The following is a 21,500-nucleotide window of genomic DNA, read 5'->3' as shown; positions in this document are numbered from 1 at the left end:
ATCTCTGTTTCTGTCTCCCCCCCCCCCCTCATTAAGGTCTTTGTCTCTCCATCTCTCTTTCCGTCACTCTCCTTATCCACAATCTCTGTTTCTGTCTCCCCCCCCCCCTCATTAAGGTCTTTGTCTCTCCATCTCTCTTTCCGTCACTCTCCTTATCCACAATCTCTGTTTCTGTCTCCCCCCCCCCCTCATTAAGGTCTTTGTCTCTCCATCCCTCTTTCCGTCACTCTCCTTATCCACAATCTCTGTTTCTGTCTCCCCCCCCCCCCTCATTAAGGTCTTTGTCTCTCCATCTCTCTTTCCGTCACTCTCCTTATCCACAATCTCTGTTTCTGTCTCCCCCCCCCTCCCCTCATTAAAGGTCTGTGTCTCTCCATCTCTCTTTCCGTCACTCTCCTTATCCACAATCTCTGTTTCTGTCTCCCCCCCCCCTCCCCTCATTAAGGTCTTTGTCTCTCCATCTCTCTTTCCGTCACTCTCCTTATCCACAATCTCTGTTTCTGTCTCCCCCCCCCCCCTCATTAAGGTCTTTGTCTCTCCATCTCTCTTTCCGTCACTCTCCTTATCCACAATCTCTGTTTCTGTCTCCCCCCCCCCTCATTAAGGTCTTTGTCTCTCCATCTCTCTTTCCGTCACTCTCCTTATCCACAATCTCTGTTTCTGTCTCCCCCCCCCCCTCATTAAGGTCTTTGTCTCTCCATCTCTCTTTCCGTCACTCTCCTTATCCACAATCTCTGTTTCTGTCTCCCCCCCCCCCCCCCCTCATTAAGGTCTTTGTCTCTCCATCTCTCTTTCCGTCACTCTCCTTATCCACAATCTCTGTTTCTGTCTCCCCCCCCCTCCCCTCATTAAAGGTCTGTGTCTCTCCATCTCTCTTTCCGTCACTCTCCTTATCCACAATCTCTGTTTCTGTCTCCCCCCCCCCCCCTCATTAAGGTCTTTGTCTCTCCATCTCTCTTTCCGTCACTCTCCTTATCCACAATCTCTGTTTCTGTCTCCCCCCCCCCCTCATTAAGGTCTTTGTCTCTCCATCTCTCTTTCCGTCACTCTCCTTATCCACAATCTCTGTTTCTGTCTCCCCCCCCCCCCCTCATTAAGGTCTTTGTCTCTCCATCTCTCTTTCCGTCACTCTCCTTATCCACAATCTCTGTTTCTGTCTCCCCCCCCCCCCCTCATTAAGGTCTTTGTCTCTCCATCTCTCTTTCCGTCACTCTCCTTATCCACAATCTCTGTTTCTGTCTCCCCCCCCCCCCTCATTAAGGTCTTTGTCTCTCCATCTCTCTTTCCGTCACTCTCCTTATCCACAATCTCTGTTTCTGTCTCTCTCTCCCCCCCCCCCTCATTAATGTCTTTGTCTCTCCATCTCTCTTTCCGTCACTCTCCTTATCCACAATCTCTGTTTCTGTCTCCCCCCCCCCTCCCCTCATTAAGGTCTTTGTCTCTCCATCTCTCTTTCCGTCACTCTCCTTATTCACAATCTCTGTTTCTGTCTCCCCCCCCCCTCCCCTCATTAATGTCTTTGTCTCTCCATCTCTCTTTCCGTCACTCTCCTTATCCACAATCTCTGTTTCTGTCTCCCCCCCCCCCCCCTCATTAAGGTCTGTGTCTCTCCATCTCTCTTTCCGTCACTTTCCTTATCCACAATCTCTGTTTCTGTCTCCCCCCCCCCCCCCTCATTAAGGTCTTTGTCTCTCCATCTCTCTTTCCGTCACTCTCCTTATCCACAATCTCTGTTTCTGTCTCCCCCCCCCCCCCCCCTCATTGAAGGTCTGTGTCTCTCCATCTCTCTTTCCGTCACTCTCCTTATCCACAATCTCTGTTTCTGTCTCCCCCCCCCCCCCTCATTAAGGTCTGTGTCTCTCCATCTCTCTTTCCGTCACTCTCCTTATCCACAATCTCTGTTTCTGTCTCTCTCCCCCCCCCCCCCCCCTCATTAATGTCTTTGTCTCTCCATCTCTCTTTCCGTCACTCTCCTTATCCACAATCTCTGTTTCTGTCTCCCCCCCCCCCCCCTCCCCTCATTAAGGTCTTTGTCTCTCCATCTCTCTTTCCGTCACTCTCCTTATCCACAATCTCTGTTTCTGTCTCCCCCCCCCCTCCCCTCATTAATGTCTTTGTCTCTCCATCTCTCTTTCCGTCACTCTCCTTATCCACAATCTCTGTTTCTGTCTCCCCCCCCCCCCTCATTAAGGTCTTTGTCTCTCCATCTCTCTTTCCGTCACTCTCCTTATCCACAATCTCTGTTTCTGTCTCTCCCCCCCCCTCCCCTCATTAATGTATTTGTCTCTCCATCTCTCTTTCCGTCACTCTCCTTATCCACAATCTCTGTTTCTGTCTCTCTCCCCCCCCCCCCCCCCCTCATTAATGTCTTTGTCTCTCCATCTCTCTTTCCGTCACTCTCCTTATCCACAATCTCTGTTTCTGTCTCCCTCCCCCCCCCTCATTAATGTCTTTGTCTCTCCATCTCTCTTTCCGTCACTCTCCTTATCCACAATCTCTGTTTCTGTCTCCCCCCCCCCCCCTCATTAAGGTCTTTGTCTCTCCATCTCTCTTTCCGTTACTCTCCTTATCCACAATCTCTGTTTCTGTCTCCCCCCCCCCCCCTCATTAATGTATTTGTCTCTCCATCTCTCTTTCCGTCACTCTCCTTATCCACAATCTCTGTTTCTGTCTCCCCCCCCCCCCCCCTCATTAAGGTCTTTGTCTCTCCATCTCTCTTTCCGTCACTCTCCTTATCCACAATCTCTGTTTCTGTCTCCCCCCCCCTCCCCTCTTTAATGTATTTGTCTCTCCATCTCTCTTTCCGTCACTCTCCTTATCCACAATCTCTGTTTCTGTCTCCCCCCCCCCCCCCCCCCTCATTAAGGCCTTTGTCTCTCCATCTCTCTTTCCGTTACTCTCCTTATCCACAATCTCTGTTTCTGACGAAATCTCTTCTAGTGCCGTTATCTCGTTTGAAATACTTAAAAGATTAATTAATTTGTTCATCAACATTTTGTTGAAATCAAAATTTCAGGAACACAAACAAAAATGGTTCCATTGGATTATTTGATTTGTCCCGAATCCCAAAATATATAGATATGTTATTTTTGAATTGATATGAAGCTCAAAAACAACAAAACTCCTGCTCATGCAAAGTATGCCCCTTGTGTACATAATACCGAGACACCGGTGTCTCGGTTGACTGGTTTCGGTCAACCAGGACTGGCAGATTGACTAAATGTTTTGATATTGCTTCACGCGACTTCTTTAGACTTTTCCATTAAGAATTATACAGATCGACGATATGTTTTTATATCGCTTCACGCGACTTCTTTTCCATTAAGAATTATACAGATCGACGATATGTTTTGGTACCGCTTCACGCGACTTATGCTTGTTTTCCATTTGTTTGTTTGTTTGTTTGCTTAACGCCCAGCCGACCACGAAGGGCCATATCAGGGCGGTGCTGCTTTGACATATAACGTGCGCCACACACAAGACAGAAGTCGCAGCACAGGCTTCATGTCTCACCCAGTCACATTATTCTGACACCGGACCAACCAGTCCTAGCACTAACCCCATAATGCCAGACGCCAGGCGGAGCAGCTACTAGATTGCCAATTTTAAAGTCTTAGGTTTGACCCGGCCGGGGTACGAACCCACGACCTCCCGATCACGGGGCGGACGCCTTCCCACTAGGCCAACCGTGCCGGTTTGTTTTCCATTAACAATGATACAAACGTATGTGTTTACATGGAGCGGACACTGTTATGTCTTGTTCTAATTTAGATACAAACGTATGTGTTTACATGGAGCGGACACTGTTATGTCTTGTTCTAATTTACAAATGAAGTCAAGATCATAAGAATAAAACTTATTTTGCCTGCTTTATTTCAGCCGAGAAGGCAGCAGCTGCACAAACTTTGAAATAGGAAACAAGGTGAGAACAGTGGACGTTAGTAAGTTAATTAGTCAGTTAATTAGTCAGTTAATTAGTCAGTTAATTAGTCAGTTAATTAGTCAGTTAATTAGTCAGTTGAATACTTACATGATTGGTAAGTTAGTCGGTCAGTCAGTTAGCTAGGTATAGTTTATTGATCATTCATTTGTATAATTTAAACAAAATTGTCAACATGTACCATTTTGTTTCTGAAATATATTCTCTCTCAGTACTGAGGCAAGAAATAGATAATAGAATGGGCTTAACGACATCAAGATAACGACTATTGATGACATTTCCAAGATTTCATTTGGATATTTAAATGTATATATTTGAAGAAGAGTGATAAAGGAACAATATCAAATTGGAAAAAAAGGCAGTTTTGTACCAACCTTTAAAACTAAGTTTGAAGCATAAAATGCATTCAGACATGAAATCAAACGGGTAAATGTGATGCAAAAAAATACTTAAACTTCGTCACGTCTACCGTAATATCCCCTTGACCTGCTCCCTACCCAATGTGACACAAGACATGCTTCTTTACTCAAATGATTAAAGGGACAATACATTTTTGATAGATAGGTTGTATTGATATATAGGTTGTATTGATAGATAGGTTGTATTGATAGATAGGTTGTATTGATAGATTGGTTGTATTGATAGATAGGTTGTATTGATAGATAGGTTGTATTGATAGATAGGTTGTATTGATAGATTGGTTGTATTGATAGATAGGTTGTATTGATAGATAGGTTGTATTGATAGATAGGTTGTATTGATAGATAGGTTGTATTGATAGATTGGTTGTATTGATAGATAGGTTGTATTGATAGATAGGTTGTATTGATAGATAGGTTGTATTGATAGATAGGTTGTATTGATAGATTGGTTGTATTGATAGATAGGTTGTATTGATAGATAGGTTGTATTGATAGATAGGTTGTATTGATAGATTGGTTGTATTGATAGATAGGTTGTATTGATAGATTGGTTGTATTGATATATAGGTTGTATTGATAGATAGGTTGTAGTGATAGATAGGTTGTATTGATAGATTGGTTGTATTGATAGATAGGTTGTATTGATAGATAGGTTGTATTGATAGATAGGTTGTATTGATAGATAGGTTGTATTGATAGATAGGTTGTATTGATAGATTGGTTGTATATAAGTTCAAGGATTGCTAAAGAGAGAACTGTCTTGGAGTGAATGTAAGGATTTTTTTATAATGATACAAAACTAAATTTTTTACAAAACCATGCACACACCCATTAAAACGTCTGTTTTTGTTGTTGGTAGCAGAAATGTCTTGTTCGTTAGTTCTTTGGAAGTGAACTTCCACTCATGCCAAAATGCCCCATGTGTAATTATCAACGACGCACAGGTCGAGCCCTTCGTGGTCAACATCAGGGCTGACCGGTGTCCGGACGACCCCAAGGAGCGCGTGCAGACCGTGACCATCGCACCCAGCGACTTCCTCAAGGACAGCCTCAACGTGACGGTGGAGATCATCTGTGACTGCGACTGTCAGATCCCGCCTGACGTCACACCGGTAAGACGCCAGAGGCACTCTAAACTGAAGTGAAGGGTTCCACTTTTGAGCACTCTTTTTGTAACCAGTTTTGAGCACTCTTTTTGTAACCAGTTTTGAGCACTCTTTTTGTAACCAGTTTTAAGCACTCTTTTTGAAACCAGTTTTGAGCACTCTTTTGTAACCAGTTTTGAGCACTCTTTTTGTAACCAGTTTTGAGCACTCTTTTTGTAACCAGTTTTGATCTTTCTTTTTGTAACCAGTTGTGATCACTCTATTTGTAACCAGTTTTGAGTACAGTCAAGTGCGAGAGCGTACATCGTTATATCAAAGATGTTGACAGTGAATGAAAACCGATTTTATTTGAACCGAGCACATCTCTCGGCGCCATCTTGAAATCTTTTATCTGGCAGGGCCGGGTCTGTAGCACAAATGGTAAACACTATATAGTGTTCATTATGTACGATCTCACAGTGTGTTCAAAACGGGGCTACAAAAAGTGTGTTGAAAAGTGGAACACTTCAGTGTAGAGTGAGGCAAGGCTATTAAATACAGCTTGTTATCGCACGGACCGCTCCCATCTGGTTCTGTCTGTCAGTCAAATAATACTCGTGACATATAGCTGCAGAAAATCACTACCTTGCCGTAAACATCTGAAATATTCTCACAAACGTTCCCACACAATGGTAGTTATGAACCACGCTGTACATGTATTTCGACTGACCCCTTCTTTTCTCTTGACCAAGAGAAAGCCACAGATTCAGAGTCAATTGCTTATAGAGATGAAATGACGTAAAAGTACATTCGACACAACCAAACCAAGTGATTAACTTGATTCTTCATTGCTTTGACCACCCAATTTTAAGCGAGCCTGTCAGTATGGTACAATGAGAGAGCCTGTCAGTATGGTACAATGAGAGAGCCTGTCAGTATGGTACAGTGAGAGAGTCTGTCAGTATGGTACAGTAAGAGAGCCTGTCAGTATGGTACAGTGAGAGAGTCTGTCAGTATGGTACAGTGAGAGAGCCTGTCAGTATGGTACAGTGAGAGAGCCTGTCAGTATGGTACAGTGAGAGAGCCTGTCAGTATGGTACAGTGAGAGAGCCTGTCAGTATGGTACAGTGAGAGAGTCTGTCAGTATGGTACAGTGAGAGAGCCTGTCAGTATGGTACAGTGAGAGAGCCTGTCAGTATGGTACAGTGAGAGAGTCTGTCAGTTTAGTACAGTGAGAGAGCCTGTCAGTATGGTACAGTGAGAGAGCCTGTCAGTATGGTACAGTGAGAGAGTCTGTCAGTTTAGTACAGTGAGAGAGCCTGTCAGTATGGTACAGTGAGAGAGCCTGTCAGTATGGTACAGTGAGAGAGCCTGTCAGTATGGTACAGTGAGAGAGCCTGTCAGTATGGTACAGTGAGAGAGCCTGTCAGTATGGTACAGTGAGAGAGTCTGTCAGTATGGTACAGTGAGAGAGCCTGTCAGTATGGTACAGTGAGAGAGTCTGTCAGTATGGTACAGTGAGAGAGCCTGTCAGTATGGTACAGTGAGAGAGCCTGTCAGTATGGTACAGTGAGAGAGTCTGTCAGTTTAGTACAGTGAGAGAGCCTGTCAGTATGGTACAGTGAGAGAGCCTGTCAGTATGGTACAGTGAGAGAGCCTGTCAGTTTAGTACAGTGAGAGAGCGTGTCAGTATGGTACAGTGAGAGAGCCTGTCAGTATGGTACAGTGAAAGAGCCTGTCAGTATGGTACAGTGAGAGAGCCTGTCAGTATGGTACAGTGAGAGAGCCTGTCAGTATGGTACAGTGAGAGAGCCTGTCAGTATGGTACAGTGAGAGAGCCTGTCAGTATGGTACAGTGAGAGAGCCTGTCAGTATGGTACAGTGAGAGAGTCTGTCAGTATGGTACAATGAAAGAGCCTGTCAGTATGGTACAATGAGAGAGCCTGTCAGTTTAGTACAGTGAGAGAGCGTGTCAGTATGGTACAGTGAGAGAGCCTGTCAGTATGGTACAGTGAGAGAGCCTGTCAGTATGGTACAGTGAGAGAGTCTGTCAGTATGGTACAATGAGAGAGCCTGTCAGTATGGTACAATGAGAGAGCCTGTCAGTATGGTACAGTAAGAGAGCCTGTCAGTATGGTACAGTGAGAGAGTCTGTCAGTATGGTACAGTGAGAGTCTGTCAGTATGGTACAGTGAGAGAGTCTGTCAGTATGGTACAGTGAGAGAGCCTGTCAGTATGGTACAGTGAGAGAGCCTGTCAGTATGGTACAGTGAGAGAGTCTGTCAGTATGGTACAGTGAAAGAGCCTGTCAGTATGGTACAGTGAGAGAGCCTGTCAGTATGGTACAGTGAGAGAGCCTGTCAGTATGGTACAGTGAGAGAGTCTGTCAGTATGGTACAGTGAGAGAGTCTGTCAGTATGGTACAGTGAGAGAGTCTGTCAGTATAGTACAGTGAGAGAGTCTGTCAGTATGGTACAGTGAGAGAGCCTGTCAGTATGGTACAGTGAGAGAGCCTGTCAGTTTAGTACAGTGAGAGAGCCTGTCAGTATGGTACAGTGAGAGAGTCTGTCAGTATGGTACAGTGAGAGAGTCTGTCAGTATGGTACAGTGAGAGAGCCTGTCAGTATGGTACAGTGAGAGAGCCTGTCAGTATGGTACAGTGAGAGAGCCTGTCAGGTCAGTATGGTACAGTGAGAGAGCCTGTCAGTATGGTACAGTGAGAGAGTCTGTCAGTATGGTACAGTGAGAGAGTCTGTCAGTATGGTACAGTGAAAGAGCCTGTCAGTATGGTGGCGCCTAAGCGGAGCTGAAGAGTCGGTGGCGCCTAAGCGGAGATGAAAGGGTTTAGCGGGCTGTCAGTGAGGTCCTCAGGTACCTTCAGGACTAGTGAATGCAACTTGTTGCAGCACATAACTAGATTGAAACAACTGCATGCAACCATCTCTGCTCTTCTGCTGAGCGGTTTAATTACTTTATCACATGCATACATTGCTCTGTTTGCTTTGTATGTGGCTATATATATATTTTTTTCATAGGCTATATATGTAAAATATGAGTTATCACTTTACTTATAAATAATATTAGCTTTTATGGACTGAAAATGTGTCGTGTGAATGTCCACGTCAGTGCCTCCTTTGACGTGTTAATGACGTCACTGTCTTTGTACGACAGATTCCGAGCGAGGATTGTAGCCAAGGCAACGGGACGGAAGAGTGTGGTATTTGCCGCTGTTTCTCGGGACGCTCGGGCAGCAGCTGTGAGTGTAGTCAAGAGGACCTGGACACCGCTGTCTCGGAGCCCACGTGCAGGTCAGTCATGTCTATGTCACTGTAACATACATTTCAACCACCTTTTAAAGACCCCCTCTACCCCACCCCCACCCCAAACACCTATACCGTGTTTAAGACTCCGCCCCTTTCAAGATCTGGCTTTTTCAACCTGAGATTGTCTGTTCAAAACCTGTATAGAGTGACCTCAGTAGACGATGTTGGAAATGATTGTGTAGAGTGACTTCAGTAGACGATGTTGGAAATGATTGTGTAGATTGACCTCAGTAGACGGTGTTGGAAATGATTGTGTAGATTCACCTCAGTAGACGGTGTTGGAAATGATTGTGTAGAGTGACCTCAGTAGACGGTGTTGGAAATGATTGTGTAGAGTGACCTCAGTAGACGGTGTTGGAAATGATTGTGTAGAGTGACTTCAGTAGACGATGTTGGAAATGATTGTGTAGATTGACCTCAGTAGACGATGTTGGAAATGATTGTGTAGAGTGACTTCAGTAGACGATGTTGGAAATGATTGTGTAGAGTGACCTCAGTAGACGGTGTTGGAAATGATTGTGTAGAGTGACCTCAGTAGACGGTGTTGGAAATGATTGTGTAGAGTGACCTCAGTAGACGGTGTTGGAAATGATTGTGTAGAGTGACCTCAGTAGACGGTGTTGGAAATGATTGTGTAGATTCACCTCAGTAGACGATGTTGGAAATGATTGTGTAGAGTGACCTCAGTAGACGATGTTGGAAATGATTGTGTAGAGTGACCTCAGTAGACGATGTTGGAAATGATTGTGTAGATTGACCTCAGTAGACGATGTTGGAAATGATTGTGTAGATTGACCTCAGTAGACGATGTTGGAAATGATTGTGTCAAGTTTGCATGGGTTGTGGAAGAGTTGTGAACATTGAGGCAAAATACACGTGACACGGTAGGCCAATCACTAGCGATAGCGATTGGCGTGTCTCCACACGTGGTTGGCAATATGTGCCAGTGACATTTTGCGAACGATTTGTGTTTTCTGCACTGACCACTGTCCGCTCAATATAACGCGCTTTTTGTTTGAAAGTACGCACATCAGAGCTGACTATATCGGCATGTTTCCCCTCAGATCACAGATCGCTGACCACTTGTGGGGACACACCGCTGTCTAGTAAATGGCCGACAAGTGATGTCACGTAAAGCTCAGAGTTTGAAAGGGAAAGGAACTCATAACTCATTTAACACCCTGACAGTTATTTCCGGGATTCAGTCTATTTCAACACAACATCATTTTCAAGACCTGATTTTTTAGATATGTTTTTGAAAATCTTTAAATGGGGCTTATAAGAGCCTCCACCAAAAAGTGCTACGGCAGAGTGCGTGCATGTGTGCGTTCGTGTGTGTGTGTGTGTGTGCGTACGTGCGTGTGTGTGTGTGTGTGTGTATGTGTGTGTGCCTGTGTGTGTGTGCATGTGTGTGTGCTTGTGTGTGTGTGCGAGCGCGCGCGTGCGCGAGCATAATCGTATTTTGTTGTGTTTGAATGTATTGCCTATATTTCTCAAGCTAAGAAATATTCCAATTGAACTACGTGAGTTTGTAATAAAGTCTTACACCTAATTGCAGCAACGACGCCATGAACAGCACAACGGCCCCCGAGTGCAACGGAGTCGGGGAGTGTGTGTGTGGAGTGTGTCAGTGTCAGCCCAACTTCAACGGCCGCTTCTGTCAGTGCAACGCCAAGGTTTGCCCCATCTTTGACGGCCTTCTTTGTGGAGGTGAGTCACTGCTGGATACTCTTCAGACTGTTGGCAATGTAAAGCCGATCTTTGACGGCCTTCTTTGTGGAGGTGAGTCACTGCCGGATACTCTTCACACTGTTGGCAATGTAAAGCCAATCTTTGACGGCCTTCTTTGTGGAGGTGAGTCACTGGATACTCTTCACACTGTTGGCAATGTAAAGCCAATCTTTGACGGCCTTCTTTGTGGAGGTGAGTCACTGCCGGATACTCTTCACACTGTTGGCAATGTAAAGCCAATCTTTGACGGCCTTCTTTGTGGAGGTGAGTCACTGCCGGATACTCTTCACACTGTTGGCAATGTAAAGCCAATCTTTGACGGCCTTCTTTGTGGAGGTGAGTCACTGCCGGATACTCTTCACACTGTTGGCAATGTAAAGCCGATCTTTGACGGCCTTCTTTATGGAGGTGAGTCACTGCCGGATACTCTTCACACTGTTGGCAATGTAAAGCCGATCGAACCCTTGGTACCACTGTGCTTTGTATTGCAGGTAACGGAGAATGTCGGTGTGAAGAGTGTCAGTGCAACGCTAACTATACGGGTCTGGCCTGCGAGTGTCCCGGAGCATCCGATTCCTGCATGCCGTCGTCGGTAAGGACAGTTGGTTTGACATTCATTTACCTACATTAGTCTTTGTTACGGGTAGTCCTGTAGACGAAAGTTGTTTGTTTTGTTTTGTGTTTTGCTGTGGTATGTTGGGGTGTGTTTTGCTGTGGTATGTTGGGGTGTGTTTTGCTGTGGTATGTTGGGGTGTGTTTTAGTGTACTATAGTGTGTGGTTTTGAGTCGTGTAGGAATATGTTGCGTTGGTAGGCCTATGGCGTGTTTTAGGATGGGGTTCGTGTGTGTGTGTGTGTGTGTGTGTGTGTGTGTGTGTGTGTGTGCATGTCAATGTGTGTGCGCACATGTGATAGTGTGTGTGTGTGTGTGTGTGTGTGTGTGTGTGTGTGTGTGTGTGTGTGTGTACATACGTATGTACGCATGTGTGTATACATGTACATGTGTACGTATGCGCGTGTTTGTTGTATGTTTGCAGTACGCCTTTGTGTGTTTACATGCGTCGAAGTTGTCAACTTATTTCAAATTCACATAAGTTGTGCTATTTTTATATGTCAGTTGCACAACTTTCAAGCTCGTAAATATGTGTTTGACGTGCAATGTCACTGCCCTGTTGCAGCCTGCTGGCGGAGAAACAGAAGGAGAAGTGTGTTCGGGCCACGGGGAGTGTCGCTGCGGATCGTGTGTGTGTGAGGAGGGCTATGTCGGTCGTCACTGCCAGACCTGCTTCGTGAGCCCAGATTTTTGTCTTTTTAACCTTCTGTGTTTGTTATTTGTCGTTACGCCTGATTGTCTGCGTATGTCTCAGTGTAACTTGTGTGTGTCAGCTTGGCGGCTGGATCCCCTGGGGGGGGGGGGGGGGAGTTGGGGTTTCCTGGACTCGGATTCCAGAAGCCCTTACCCAGCAAATGTACCTTTTCTTTTAAAGGAGAGACCCAAAATACCCTTTTCAACAGCTTCTTGCCCCCCCCTCCCCCCCTGTGTTTTGGAAGCCCCTCCCTCTAATACTGTGACAGTAGATCCAGCACTGGGTGGTACTGCCTTATCACTGAGTTTGTTGCTTGCTTGGTTGCATGTCAGTTTGGCCATCTTAGTACCTTTGTCATGCAGTGACTGTTTTCCTTTTACACAGCTGTGCGGCAACAGCCTTTGTGAGGTCGACAACTACAGAGAGTGCGCCATGTGCGCAGTCATACCGGAAAACCGTGGCCAGTGCCCGGATGACTGCCCGGAAGTCGTCATCGTACCGGAAGTTGACACTGAAGGTACGTGAAATTGTGCCCTTGACTTTGGTTACATACAATTTTTGATTGGGCTGAAGTTTATCCACAAGGCTTGTTCTGCATAACTGTCACTGTTGTTACTGTTGTCCATATTTAGTACGCTTACATTCGGTTTTTTGATTAAAATCTATTTAAAGATTTACGCCTGACTGAGATAGGGCACCGCAGTAACCTTATGTTATCTTCATGTGTTGTAGGCTATCACAGTATTTTACAGGCCATCCTGGCTCCCACTAAGCGTCATCACTCTTTTGGATGAAAAACAAGTTGGCACTAATTTACTATATAGGGTCATGCTTTTTAAGCATTCCCACAAGAAAGCATACTACATTTGTATGCCACTATGCGTGCACGCGCAAATGCATGTGTGTGTGTGTGTGTGTGTGTGTGTGTGTGTGTGTGTGTGTGTGTGTGTGTGAGCGTGTGTGAGCGTGCGTGAATGCGTGCGTGCGTGTTTGTGTGTGCTAGTGTGTGTGTGTGTGTGTGTGCCGTGTGTGTGTGTGCGTGTGTGTGTGTGTGTGTGTGTGCGTGTGTGTGTGTGTGTGTGTGTGTGTGTGTGTGTGTGTGTGTGTGTGTGTGTGTGCGCATCGATACGTGTGGGTGTGTTCACACGTGAACATGCTCTCTTTACACAGTTCCATAAACTTATGGTTAGTTGTATCTGCCTTGCAGATGAACAAACCGAGGACTGCAAAGACTGGTTGACGGAGGAGTGCCATGTTCGTTTCTCTGTACAAAACCCAGGCGCCAACACAACACTATACGTCCAAGAGACAAAAGGTGATCCATTTTTGTTTGTTTGTTTGTTTGCTTAACGCCCAGCCGACCACGAGGGGCCATATCAGGGCGGTACTCCTTTGACAGTTAACGTGCGCCACACACAAGACAGAAGTCGCAGCACAGGCCTCATGTCTCCCCCTGTCACATTATTCTGACACCGGACCAACCAGTCCTAGCACTAACCCCATAAGGCATAAAAAAAAAAAAAAAAATAGGTGTGGTTACGGTAACCCGACCTACCCTATTTTTTGGGGCCGACCCTATAACTTTTTATTACATTTGTTGTGCATGCCGATGTGGCATGCAGTCACCTACTTTTGTTGTAATTACGTTTGCTCAAGTCATTGCACGATGTAAAAAGAAGTAAACCGTGTTTTTATTGTGGCACCTTGTTGTGACCCGTTTTGTGGAGCGTTAATATTTTTACGTGAAATTCACGTGCTCCTTGTTCAGTTGTTGTGACCTGGTTTTGGTCGGAGCGTCACAAACTGCGTCGTTTAGTTCTAGAACACCGTGAGATTCACGTGCTATTTTCCGTGTTTTGATTTTGAGGTGAGCCCTGCGAATCTGCGTTGCAAGTTTTAGAATACGTGTGACTCACGTGTTTTTAGCTTTGTGATGTCAGCTAGTTCCTTGATGTTCTTTCTGTTAAATATACCGTTTTAAGTTTTGGGCATGCACGGAGTGCGTGATCGGTTACTGATTGGTTGTAAAATAGTAGTTTCACCCGATTCTGTCTTAGGAATGTTGTTGGTTGGTCAATCCGGTGACCTCTGACTTTTGAATAACTATTCCATGTTAGGTTTTTGTTTCCATAAATACCGCTGCTTGACTCCTGTCTCGTCAGTCGATCTGAGGGTTTTAGGAAGCGTTTGGTTTTGATGTAAACGTATGAAGGTTATCAAGTGAACCAACGGAGTGTTTCTTATGTTTTAACGTCAACGTAATGTTCTTGGAGACAGTTGTTTCTCAAGTGTGAATCGTTTTGTGCCCTTCGTTCGTGAGGCAACACGTTTTGGTACTGCTGGTCAACCCACACAGCGCATAAGGTAATTTTGTTGTTACTTGTTTGTGTTGTGTTTTTGGTCGCCATTTTGTAATGACTTTGTGAGTTGTTTATGTATAACGTGAGTTGAAAGTCTGACTTGTTGTAGTGTTTCTTTATTGTGTGTTCAACTGTTCTAGTGTTGTGAACGTACAGCAATGATTTGTAGACGCTAGAAAGTCGCTAATGTTTATAATGATAACTTGTGTTTTCTGTGGTTAACGAAGTTCGAAGTGAAACGTTTTCTCCGACTTTTTCAGCCTTACGTTAAAAGAATTTAGGTAAAAGAAGCTTGCGGTCTGTGGTGATCGTTTGTAAACGGGCTTATTTCTTGTAACGTTATTGAGGGAAAGTGGATGAGTAAATATCTTGTTTGTGACTTTGATTAACGCAGGAACATTGTCGTTAGGAGACTTTTTGGTATGACACTGACAGTTTGCTTTGTATTCCTGGCCTGATGAGTCAACGTTTTGTATTTTTCTGAAAGTAGCCATTTTGGTTTTAAACGTATGTATGCTAAGTTTCTTGAGTATTCTTAGTGCTTATGGTATTGTTGAACGTACGGAACGTAATTCTTTATTGTTGAACGTACAGAACGTAACTTTTTATTGTTGTTGAAGGACTAACCAACGAGTGTTTGGTATTTGTAACTTTCTTGTCTGTTTGTCTTCGCCTGTCTTGTGATTGTTTATTTTTCTTGTATTTACTTCTCGTGTCTTGTTAATGCATTTGATACTTTTGCCATGTCTAATAACTTGTTTTCTTTTCTCTTTTTCTTTCTGTCCATAAGTTTTTTACCGCAATACGTAGTATCTCATTACGTAGTACTGTAACTATATATGCATTACTGATCCCTAGGGTCAGATGTAAAATAATAAACCAGTACTTTTGCGCGTTATCGCTTGTAACCTGTGTTTGTCATTTCGTATGAACAATATGTAGTACCAGCCTCGCTCACGAAGGCGCGCACATTTGTCAAAAAAATACAAAAAACCCCAAGTAAACGAATGCAGAAAACGCAATGAAAGCGAAAGCGCCCGAGTTGCACATTTATTTCCCTGTCAAGTAGGTTTAATTTGTACACACTAGAAAAAAAAGTGATTGCCTACCTTCCTACCCTATTTTTTTTTAAGTTACCGTAACCACACCTATTTTTTTTTTTGGGGGGGGGGCCTAATGCCAGACGCCAGGCGGAGCAGCCACTAGATTGCAAATTTTAAAGTCTTAGGTATGACCCGGCCGGGGTTCGAACCCACGACCTCCCGATCACGGGGCGGACGCCTTACCACTAGGCCAACCGTGCCGGTTGGTGATCCATTTAGTACCTGGCTTGTTATTGACTGTCCTCTTACATAAGGTGATCCATTTAGTACCTGGCTTGTTATTGACTGTCCAACTTACATAAGGTGATCCATTTAGTAACTGGCTTGTTATTGACTGTCCAACTTACATAAGGTGATCCATTTAGTAACTGGCTTGTTATTGACTGTCCAACAGACACAAGGGGATACGTTTAGTAACTGGCTTGTTATTGACTGTCCAACAGACACAAGGGGATACGTCTAGTAACTGGCTTGTTATTGACTGTCCAACTTACATAAGGTGATCCATTTAGTAACTGGCTTGTTATTGACTGTCCAACAGACACAAGGGGATACGTTTAGTAACTGACTTGTTATTGACTGTCCAACAGACACAAGGGGATACGTTTAGTAACTGGCTTGTTATTGACTGTCCAACAGACACAAGGGGATACGTTTAGTAACTGGCTTGTTATTGACTGTCCAACAGACACAAGGGGATACGTCTAGTAACTGGCTTGTTATAGACTGTCCAACAGACACAAGGGGATACGTCTAGTAACTGGCTTGTTATTGACTGTCCAACAGACACAAGGGGATACGTTTAGTAACTGGCTTGTTATTGACTGTCCAACAGACACAAAGGGATACGTTTAGTAACTGTCTTAATATTGACTGTCCAACAGACACAAGGGGATACGTTTAGTAACTGACTTGTTATTGACTGTCCAACAGACACAAGGGGATACGTCTAGTAACTGTCTTGTTATTGACTGTCCAACAGACACAAGGGGATACGTCTAGTAACTGGCTTGTTATTGACTGTCCAACAGACACAAGGGGATACGTTTAGTAACTGGCTTGTTATTGACTGTCCAACAGACACAAGGGGATACGTTTAGTAACTGTCTTGTTATTGACTGTCCAACAGACAGACACAAGGGGATACGTCTAGTAACTGACTTGTTATTGACTGTCCAACAGACACAAGGGGATACGTCTAGTCACTGGCTTGTTATTGACTGTCCAACAGACAGACACAAGGGGATACGTCTAGTAACTGGCTTGTTATTGACTGTCCAACAGACACAAGGGGATACGTCTAGTAACTGGCTTGTTATTGACTGTCCAACAGACACAAGGGGATACGTCTAGTAACTGGCTTGTTATTGACTGTCCAACAGACACAAGGGGATACGTCTAGTAACTGTCTTGATATTGACTGTCCAACAGACACAAGGGGATACGTCTAGTAACTGACTTGTTATTGACTGTCCAACAGACACAAGGGGATACGTCTAGTAACTGGCTTGTTATTGACTGTCCAACAGACACAAGGGGATACGTCTAGTAACTGTCTTAATATTGACTGTCCAACAGACACAAGGGGATACGTTTAGTAACTGGCTTGTTATTGACTGTCCAACAGACACAAGGGGATACGTCTAGTAACTGGCTTGTTATTGACTGTCCAACAGACACAAGGGGATACGTTTAGTAACTGACTTGTTATTGACTGTCCAACAGACACAAGGGGATACGTCTAGTAACTGGCTTGTTATTGACTGTCCAACAGACACAAGGGGATACGTCTAGTAACTGACTTGTTATTGACTGTCCAACAGACACAAGGGGATACGTCTAGTAACTGGCTTGTTATTGACTGTCCAACAGACACAAGGGGATACGTCTAGTAACTGGCTTGTTATTGACTGTCCAACAGACACAAGGGGATACGTTTAGTAACTGGCTTGTTATTGACTGTCCAACAGACACAAGGGGATACGTCTAGTAACTGGCTTGTTATAGACTGTCCCACAGACACAAGGTGATACGTTTAGTAACTGGCTTGTTATTGACTGTCCAACAGACACAAGGGGATACGTTTAGTAACTGGCTTGTTATTGACTGTCCAACAGACACAAGGGGATACGTCTAGTAACTGGCTTGTTATTTACGGTCCCACAGACACAAGGGGATACGTCTAGTAACTGGCTTGTTATTGACTGTCCAACAGACACAAGGTGATACGTCTAGTAACTGGCTTGTTATTGACTGTCCAACAGACACAAGGGGATACGTCTAGTAACTGTCTTAATATTGACGGTCCCACAGACACAAGGGGATACGTCTAGTAACTGGCTTGTTATTGACTGTCCACCAGACACAAGGGGATACGTCTAGTAACTGGCTTGTTATTGACTGTCCACCAGACACAAGGGGATACGTCTAGTAACTGGCTTGTTATTGACTGTCCACCAGACACAAGGGGATACGTTTAGTAACTGGCTTGTTATTGACTGTCCAACAGACACAAGGCTTGTTATTGACTGCCCAACAGACACAAGGGGATACGTCTAGTAACTGGCTTGTTATTGACTGTCCAACAGACACTAAGGGATACGTCTAGTAACTGGCTTGTTATTGACTGTCCAACAGACACAAGGTGATACGTCTAGTAACTGGCTTGTTATTGACTGTCCAACAGACACAAGGGGATACGTCTAGTAACTGACTTGTTATTGACTGTCCAACAGACACAAGGGGATACGTTTAGTAACTGGCTTGTTATTGACTGTCCAACAGACACAAGGGGATACGTTTAGTAACTGGCTTGTTATTGACTGTCCAACAGACACAAGGGGATACGTCTAGTAACTGACTTGTTATTGACTGTCCAACAGACACAAGGGGATACGTTTAGTAACTGGCTTGTTATTGACTGTCCAACAGACACAAGGGGATACGTCTAGTAACTGGCTTGTTATTGACTGTCCAACAGACACAAGGGGATACGTCTAGTAACTGGCTTGTTATTGACTGTCCAACAGACACAAGGGGATACGTCTAGTAACTGGCTTGTTATTGACTGTCCAACAGACACAAGGGGATACGTCTAGTAACTGGCTTGTTATTGACTGTCCAACAGACACAAGGGGATACGTTTAGTAACTGGCTTGTTATTGACTGTCCAACAGACACAAGGGGATACGTCTAGTAACTGACTTGTTATTGACTGTCCAACAGACACAAGGGGATACGTTTAGTAACTGACTTGTTATTGACTGTCCAACAGACACAAGGTGATACGTCTAGTAACTGGCTTGTTATTGACTGTCCAACAGACACAAGGGGATACGTCTAGTAACTGGCTTGTTATTGACTGTCCACCAGACACAAGGGGATACGTCTAGTAACTGGCTTGTTATAGACTGTCCCACAGACACAAGGTGATACGTCTAGTAACTGGCTTGTTATTGACTGTCCAACAGACACAAGGGGATACGTCTAGTAACTGGCTTGTTATTGACGGTCCCACAGACACAAGGGGATACGTCTAGTAACTGACTTGTTATTGACTGTCCAACAGACACAAGGGGATACGTCTAGTAACTGGCTTGTTATTGACTGTCCAACAGACACAAGGGGATACGTTTAGTAACTGGCTTGTTATTGACTGTCCAACAGACACAAGGGGATACGTCTAGTAACTGACTTGTTATTGACTGTCCAACAGACACAAGGGGATACGTTTAGTAACTGGCTTGTTATTGACTGTCCAACAGACACAAGGGGATACGTCTAGTAACTGGCTTATTATTGACTGTCCAACAGACACAAGGGGATACGTCTAGTAACTGGCTTGTTATTGACTGTCCACCAGACACAAGGGGATACGTCTAGTAACTGGCTTGTTGTTGACGGTCCCACAGACACAAGGGGATACGTCTAGTAACTGACTTGTTATTGACTGTCCAACAGACACAAGGGGATACGTCTAGTAACTGACTTGTTATTGACTGTCCAACAGACACAAGGGGATACGTCTAGTAGCTGGTTTGTTATTGACTGTCCAACAGACACAAGGGGATACGTCTAGTAACTGGCTTGTTATTGACTGTCCAACAGACACAAGGGGATACGTCTAGTAACTGGCTTGTTATTGACTGTCCAACAGACACAAGGGGATACGTCTAGTAACTGGCTTGTTATTGACTGTCCAACAGACACAAGTGGATACGTTTAGTAACTGGCTTGTTATTGACTGTCCAACAGACACAAGGGGATACGTCTAGTAACTGGCTTGTTATTGACTGTCCAACAGACACAAGGGGATACGTTTAGTAGCTGGCTAATTATTGATTGATTCTTGATTTGTCTTGTTTTGAAACCGGAAAGGTCACGCTAGACCGATTCATATTTCTTGTTCTCACTGTGTGAAACGCGGCCCACTTGAAAAACAAACACACACACACACAAACATTGAAAACTATTGGCGTTCTTTGTGTGTGTTGTTCTTCTCTGTGCGTTTTGTAATGTTTCCCATTTTGTACAGATATTTGTCTGTACCTTATTTATACCCCGGTCACACAGAGACGCCGCTTCCACTCCGTTGTAAAAATGTTTGGAGAGCGTGGCCAATCGTGGGCCAAACGTGGGAGGATCTTCATGAGCGTGGTTTGGAAGGGGTGGGATCTTATGACGGCTTACTAGCGCAAAAACTAAAAATTAGTAATTAACCCGTGAAAGTAACTAATTTTCACGAGAAAATTACATTTACTAATTTTCACGTGTTAATTACTAATTTTCACGTGTTAATAACTAATTTTCAAGTGTTAATGTCTAATTTTCAGTTTTGGCTCGCTTCCTGACGGCTTATTAGCGCCAAAACTAAAAATTAGTAATTTTCACGCGTTAATTACTAATTTTCATGTGCCTCGTGACTGTGGGGGCTCAATGCGCATGCGCGACTGTTACACCGGCCAGAGCGAAACATCCTTCGATTCGAAACTTTTCTGGTCCATAGTTCTTTAATCGGATGCAAATTAACAATCGGCAATGCGATCGTGACGTCACAGCCACTGGTTTTCTAAGCGGCGGCCATCTTGGTAAGCAGGATATTGCGTGCTTCGGCTGCTACTAGTGCTAGTACTGGTTCAGTTAGCGTTTGGGAAGTTCTTCGGCTGTCATCATGGAAACCATGAATGTTCTGTATGAACGCTTAGTGGGACTTATTCACTGGCCAGATAGGCAGTCTCTGCATGACAGCATGCCACATGAGTTCATTGAGGCCTTTGGAAGAAATGTTGCTGTGATCATTGACTGCTTTGAGATTTTTATTGAAAAACCTTCAAATTGTGGGGCTCGCTCAGAGACATGGTCAAATTATAAACACAACCACACCATGAAATATCTCATAGGCATAACACCACAGGGGGTTATTTCATTTCTGTCGAAGGGGTGGGGAGGGAAGGCAAGTGATAAGATGATAACAGAAAATAGTGGATTTCTGAATCATCTGTTACCAGGAGACAAAGTGCTAGCAGATCGCGGCTTTGATATAGAGGAGATTGTAGGTCTTGCATGTGCAGAGGTGAAAATCCCTGCATTTACTAGGGGAAAGTTGCAGATGCATTCCCAGGACATTGAGCAGACAAGGAAAATTGCACATTTAAGGATCCATGTTGAACGTGTAATTGGCAATGTTGTAATGAAATATACCATTCTGAGTAGTACTATCCCCATCAATCTAATACTGCCTTGTGAAGGCGAGGATGTAACATTCCTCGACAAAATAGTAGTTGTTTGCTGTGCCCTGACCAACATGTGTCCAAGTGTGGTGTGATTGTGTTTGACTCTGAAGATGTGTGTGTATAGCATTCTGGAATCATCCCATTGTATCAGAATTGTGTTTACAACTTTCTTGTTGTGCTCTGACTTGTATGTGCAGTGACATGGTGATTTGTTCTGTTATTTTCAGAGTTTAAATGGCTTACATTAAGTAACAGTCACACCAACAAACACTGAAACAGGCACATATGTATGAACAGCTCAAGTCATGTGTATGGGACAGAAGAAAGATTTATTTTGTGTCACATTATCATTATAACATACACATGCATGTACATTCTATGAGTCTAGTACTAGTAGACAGCTGCACATTCTTTTTTCCAATGTTGTACTTTTCTGTGCATGTGCTCACAGTACAAAAATAAAAAATAAAAACAGAACACATTTGTTTATGAAGTCAA

The 21,500-nt window shown here is 44.1% G+C and overlaps 1 protein-coding gene across 3 annotated transcripts in view; it reads left to right on the top strand.

Moving 5' to 3' along the window:
* LOC138981016 (integrin beta-1-like) overlaps window positions 1–21,500 on the top strand; it is a 77,237-nt gene that overhangs the window by 45,423 nt on the left and 10,314 nt on the right. For all 3 annotated transcript variants that reach the window (XM_070353806.1, XM_070353804.1, XM_070353803.1), the window contains exons 13-20: window positions 3,880–3,922; window positions 5,307–5,474; window positions 8,619–8,755; window positions 10,329–10,480; window positions 10,993–11,093; window positions 11,679–11,789; window positions 12,192–12,324; window positions 13,015–13,122. In XM_070353806.1, the coding sequence (XP_070209907.1) occupies window positions 3,880–3,922; window positions 5,307–5,474; window positions 8,619–8,755; window positions 10,329–10,480; window positions 10,993–11,093; window positions 11,679–11,789; window positions 12,192–12,324; window positions 13,015–13,122 (953 nt within the window). The remainder of the gene's footprint in view (window positions 1–3,879; window positions 3,923–5,306; window positions 5,475–8,618; window positions 8,756–10,328; window positions 10,481–10,992; window positions 11,094–11,678; window positions 11,790–12,191; window positions 12,325–13,014; window positions 13,123–21,500) is intronic.

This window comes from Littorina saxatilis, linkage group LG12 (genome assembly GCF_037325665.1).
Source record: "Littorina saxatilis isolate snail1 linkage group LG12, US_GU_Lsax_2.0, whole genome shotgun sequence".
Taxonomy (NCBI): Eukaryota; Metazoa; Mollusca; class Gastropoda; order Littorinimorpha; family Littorinidae; genus Littorina; species Littorina saxatilis.
The sequence above is the reverse complement of the archived record's forward strand: the minus strand, read 5'-3'. Positions and strand labels throughout refer to the sequence as shown.